At 38.0% G+C, this 6000-nt stretch overlaps 1 protein-coding gene across 1 annotated transcript in view; it reads right to left on the bottom strand.

Annotated features, from left to right (window-relative positions):
- The window catches only part of rims2a (regulating synaptic membrane exocytosis 2a), a 290481-nt gene that overhangs the window by 205640 nt on the left and 78841 nt on the right, over positions 1 to 6000 (bottom strand). Inside the window, exon 5 of the mRNA XM_056475706.1 lies at positions 2997 to 3271. Within this exon, the coding sequence (XP_056331681.1) occupies positions 2997 to 3271 (275 nt within the window). The remainder of the gene's footprint in view (positions 1 to 2996; positions 3272 to 6000) is intronic.

Genomic DNA, 6000 nt, shown 5'->3' with positions numbered 1-6000 from the left:
ATGTATGTATGTATGTATGTATGTATGTATTTATGTATATATGTATATATGTATATATATATATATATATATATATATATATATATATATATATATATATATATATATATATATATATATATATATATATATATATATATATATATACATACATATATACATACATACATACATGCATGCATGCATGCATGCATATATATATATATATATATATATATATATATATATATATATATATATATATATATATATATATATATATATATATATATATATATATATATATATATATATATATATATAAATACATACATACATACATACATACATACATACATACATACATACATACATACATACATACATACATACATACATACATACATACATACATACATACATACATACATACATATATATATGCCCCGTGCACCAGTAGAGCTTTATGCCTAGCAACGCCCCTGGGTGGGGGTGATTTGCGCTTGACGTACCTAAAGAGCAGTGGGGGTGAGTTGTGCGTGACGTACCTGAAGAGCTGTGAGGGATGCGGTGGAGAGGGGTGTGTAACGTATTTAGGGACCGGGCAGGAGACGCGCGATTTCCGGGAGATTATCATTCATCATTCATTTGCGGGCATCCGGGAGTCTCTATAGCTGCGTCTCAAATGGCACACTATACACTATGTACTTATGCACTTACACACTCAACAGCATAGTATATGTATGTAGTGTCGTTCCAAATGGAGCACTCATGTTTTTTTACTAAGCGGAAATTCAAACTGTTTCCCTGATGACGTTTGACGGTTGCCAAATCAGTGGAAAAAATGACCAAACTATCAAATAATACCTGCTATGAGTATAACCGCATTCACCATCAGGAGGCGCTATAATCTCTCTCATAGGAGAATTTTGCTTTCACCATCCAAAATAAATACAGTTATCCAACATGTGCGCCCAATAGCTCTGCCCCTTCCGCTACCTGCGGTCGTTGAGTGTGTGAAGTGTCCATCATTACACACTTCATTTTATCGGCTGAATGTGTGCATCATCCGGGTAATTAAAGTGCTCTTATTATTTTTAGAGTTTTCATTGTGAACGCACTTCTTACACTATTTATACTACAAAATGGCGTAGAATAGTGCATAAGTATGTGATTTGGAACACAGCTTATGCATTTGCGGGATACTCCCGGAACTTCCGGGAGACTTAGTATGTCTGTACTTATATATGCAGAGCACTGTATCTTACAACCTAGTTGTTTGCCGCAGCAATCTCCTAACAGATGTTACGCTCCCAAATAAAGTCTAGTAGCATGATCTAAGCAACCATCTGGATCACGTAAGGGAATGCTTAGCAACACCCTAATAATCACAGAGAAAATCCAAGCAACTAGCTAGCAGCATAACAGCAGCTAGTTGTCTTCAAAACCAACTTACACAACATACTAGAAACTACTCCAGCTACCTAGCAACACCCTAGCAATCACCCAATCAAGCAACATCCTAGCCATATCTAAGCAGCTACTCCAATCACTTTGGCAACTAGCAAAAAAATGTCCTTGCAACTACCCAGAAGCTGCTTAGCAACACCCTAATAACCACCCAGAAATCTTTAGCAACTGCCTAGCAGCTTCATAGCAATGCTATGTTTCACATTTACAAGTTTCTCAGCAGTGGAAGTTGTCATAGTAGGGTAACTTTGTAAACTTCGAGAGCAGTGAATGAGCGAGTAGCACAAATGACTTGTTTACATTCCAAATTTGCTCAAATAAAAAAAAATAAACCCAACAATAGTGTTTTCATGACTTTCAGAAAAAAAAGAAATTGAGAGTGAAAATGGCAGCCAGAAGAGATGCTGCATTACAAACACCTTGCATAAGCGTTAACTAGTTTTATCATTAGATTAAATCATTTGATATAACAAAACAAATATATAAATATACATTTTTTAAACATATATTTTGTTAAAAACTTTTGAGGTTTTAAAATGACTATTAAATGTGCCATCAGTCTTGTGATAAGTATCTAGCAACATCCTACAGTAGCAGCTGTACCATCACACCATCAAAACAAAGACTTGCTATGTTGTAGAAGCCATCCACAGCAACACCCTATTAATAACCCAGAATCAAAAACTATGGCATAGAAACACCAAAACAAACGCTTAGCCCAGCAACCACCAACAATACTCAAGTAATCATTTAATAGTTTATTTATACTATACCTAGACCAGAAGCAAGTTTGTACCTGGTGATCCACAGTTCTGCAGATTTGCACTCCAGCGCTAATCAACCTTGAAATAGCAGACCAAGCTCTAATCTAAGGGTAACTAAAGTCACTTGACAACTAAACTGTACAGTATAGCTAGGCTGGGTTTGCATTTTCACAGCAGTTTTGTGTCAATTAATTTAGGTGGGATTGTTGTTTTAGCTGTGCTCCTCTACTGCTAATATCTTTATGACTGCAACAAAAAACAAATGTGCGACACAAATAGAGGAAATGAACGCTACCGATTGAATGGCTTTTTTGAGCAGTGGCTGCTGCTGACTATTTAATTTTATCAGGTTGTTTGGTGACTTGTCGCAAATCCAATGATGCTGGCAGTGAAGATTCTCTCAAGCCAAGTGGTGATAAGCAGTGTGGTAATTATACACCACAAATTGGTAATGGTATGGCTTGCTTGGAACCTCACTCGAGGTGGTACTAGGTACAGAATGCAGTGAAAAGCCCCCAAAAGTGAGCTGTACGAAAGTTTATTTTGATCAAGGCTGGACTCTGCATCACTGTGGCTCTATTTGGCAGAATTTCCCCAAACCCCTGATATGAACACCAAACTCAAATCTCAAAAGTCTTTAACATCTAGGCAAGGCTTTGTCAAGTTTACAACAAAGATTATCTTGACCAACTTTACATACCAAATTCCTGAAGTGATCAACAAATACAGTGGTTCAGTCATGAGCTGCTTCAAAAGTTTCACCATCTCCGCCTTAAAACTCACCTGTTGCTTGTTGGGTCGTTGGGCTTCAGACTGGAGTTGTTGTTGAGGGATGCCTGTCGGGGGAGTCCTGGAGCTCGGCTGCGGTCTCCTGAGCCCTGGTACAGCAATGGGGCTTCCTGCAGTTTGGCCTTCTTCTCCTGTGGAGCCTCTTCGTGGCGGCGGCGAGGGTCACTCGCACCCACAGGCAGGGCTCCCCCTGGGCCACTGAAGAACCAGGCCCCTGACTTGGTGAGGATTTCTTGTTGTTTTCGGCACAGGTTGCATACCCACATCACCTGATGAGAGAGCAAGAAGTTAAAATCAAGACTGAACTCAAACCCCCAACTGAGACCAATGAAAACTTGCTGTTGTGGGAGAAGCGGTTGGTATAGTTAATAAGCAATTTCCAACTTGGAAGCCAGAGGTACAATGAATATTACCATTTTTGTCCAGAATCTCATACGCAGGTCCCACAACGAACAGGTTAAGGAAATTTGTGATGCGGGTGCACAAAACAAAACTGCAAGAGTATATGTGACAGGAAAGGATGAATGTAAAAAATTCTGGTTCAACCAATGACATGGGTTTGGGGGTGGATTTACCTGGCTTGTCTGACTAATACCCCACAGGGATGATGTATTTTGGTAGGCCACAACCTGCAAATATGCTAGCCTTTATGAACTTTGGGTTACTTCATCTTGAATTCTTTAATTTCAGAAAAAGTGCCTCAATAAAAAGATTCACATTTTATTTGATTACTTAAAATACATCGCTAATTCCCTCTTTTAATAACATTTACTAGTCTAGAAAAAGGATGTTGCTAACATGTGGTTACATGGAACTACAGACTTTTGTAGGAAATGTACTTACCTGAACATACAAGTCAGACTATTCTGATTTTAAATAATGGATGGTTTGGCTGAGTTGTTGCAAGGATATAATGTACTGATACACATGATTTGTCTGAGCGTTTGATATAACCGTGTGTATGTCGGGTGACTGAAACAAAAAAAAGATTATTACTAATGTTACTAATGTTGTTTATTACAAACATGCAGACGTCTATTGCTGCTGGAGTAGCCAAGGCACAAGCTGTAAAGGCACCGCCCCTTTTGTGGAAAGTGGGTGGGCAGATGCATCTCATTTGCATTTCAAGTGACATGCAAAAAAATGCATTTACTATTGTATACACAATATACACAATTACTATTGCTCTTACTAGGCTTTCTAGAAACATTTGTTGAGGTAAGTTGGAGATAAAATCTGCAGGACACCGGCCCTCCAGGACCAAGTTTGGGCACCCCTTTTCTAGATTAATAAAAACACCAATGGAAAAATCCTGTAGGACTTTTGTGTAAAAGGAACCAGAGATAACTTGTGGGCTTTGCCTACAAAAATACACTATAATTCAGATGTAGTGAACAGTGGTTTTACAGAAACATGTTTAGAAACAACTAGAGGTGAATTTAATCATCACTATACTCTAACCATCACTTCACAACCTCTTAAATATTCCACTTTTAACACCAGCACAACCTGAACATCTCTTGAACATTCAAGTCCCACCAACACTGAGCGTATGGCAGCCTGACCTTGTTATTTACCCAGCAGAAATACACTTAGCAGCCGGTTGGCATCAAAGCTCTCATCCAGTTTGTTGGTGGTAATTAAACATGCTCTCTGAGTCTCACCCGCACACAGAGGCTTTCATCCATCCAGCCAGCATACATAATGCCTCCAGCCTCCGGAAATGATGCATCTCAGCAAAGAAATGAATGATCGGGATTATTCCGCAATTTTTTGATCTGTTTCTCACTTTAGATATATAGATATGGATTTGAATGTAACACACAGATCATGTGTTATACACTAGCTGGTTTTCAAGGCCAAGGGGAAGGGGTAGGGATATAACAATAGAATGGGGATTGGGCCCTAATTTCCTGCTTATTAATAGTTATTAAAGTAGTAGCTGGGCTTAGGTATAAAATGTAATCAGGTATGTAGATTAAGATCATTATTATCCAGCATATGTTTTACGCAGCGGATGCCCTTCCAGCTGTAACCCAGTATGGGGAAACACCTATACACACTCATTCACACTCATTTATACAGCCAATTTAGTTTATTCAATTGACCTATAGCATGTCTTTGGACTGTGGGGGAAACCAGAGCACCCGGAGGAAACCCACCATAGGGTTATGGTTAGGTTAATAAACTAATAAAATAATTTCTTGCTTATTAACAGTTATTAGGGTAGTAGTTGGGTTTAGGTATGTAGAATAAGATCACGCAGAATACAGTTGAAGTCAAAATCATTAGCCCTCCTATGAATTTTTAATTTTCTTTTTTCAAATATTTCCCAAATGATGTTTAACGACGCAAGGAATTTTTTAACAGTATTTTCTGTACAATTTTTTTCTTCTGGAAAAAGGTCTTATTAGTTTTATTTCGGCTAGAATAAAAGCAGTTTTTAATCTTTTAAAAAAAACATATTAAGGTTTTTTCATTAAAATTTTTTTTCTTCTTCGATTGTCTACAGAAAAAAAAACATCATACAATAACTTCACTAGTTACCTAAACTTGCTTATTAACCTAGTTAAGCCTTTAAATTGCACTTTAAGAGGAATACTAGTGTCTTAAAAAATATCTAGTAAAATTATGTAATGTCATCATGGCAAAGAAAGGCTCATTCTGGATATGTACTAAGGTCTGTGGACAGCGAAATAGATAATCGTAGGTACGTCTGCTCGCAATTTTTGTTTTTGCAAATCCACCACTATTGTTTTTAATAATATTTTTTTTGAGGTTTCACCTTTATTAGGATAGGACAGTGAAGATTTAGCAGACAGGAAAGTGTGGGAAGCGGAGATAGGGGAAGGATCGGTAAAGGGCCCTGTGCCGGGAATCAAACTCAGGTCGCTGTGAGCACCTTGGTGCTATGTGTCAATGCACTAACCATTAGGTTATTGCTGCCAACAGTTCCACTTGGTGCCACATACACTTCAGCAAAAAAAAGGAGCAGAAG

The sequence above is a fragment of the Danio aesculapii genome, chromosome 16 (genome assembly GCF_903798145.1).
Source record: "Danio aesculapii chromosome 16, fDanAes4.1, whole genome shotgun sequence".
NCBI classification, from domain to species: domain Eukaryota; kingdom Metazoa; phylum Chordata; class Actinopteri; order Cypriniformes; family Danionidae; genus Danio; species Danio aesculapii.
Note: the sequence above shows the minus strand (reverse complement) of the source record. Positions and strands in the feature narration are given on the sequence as shown.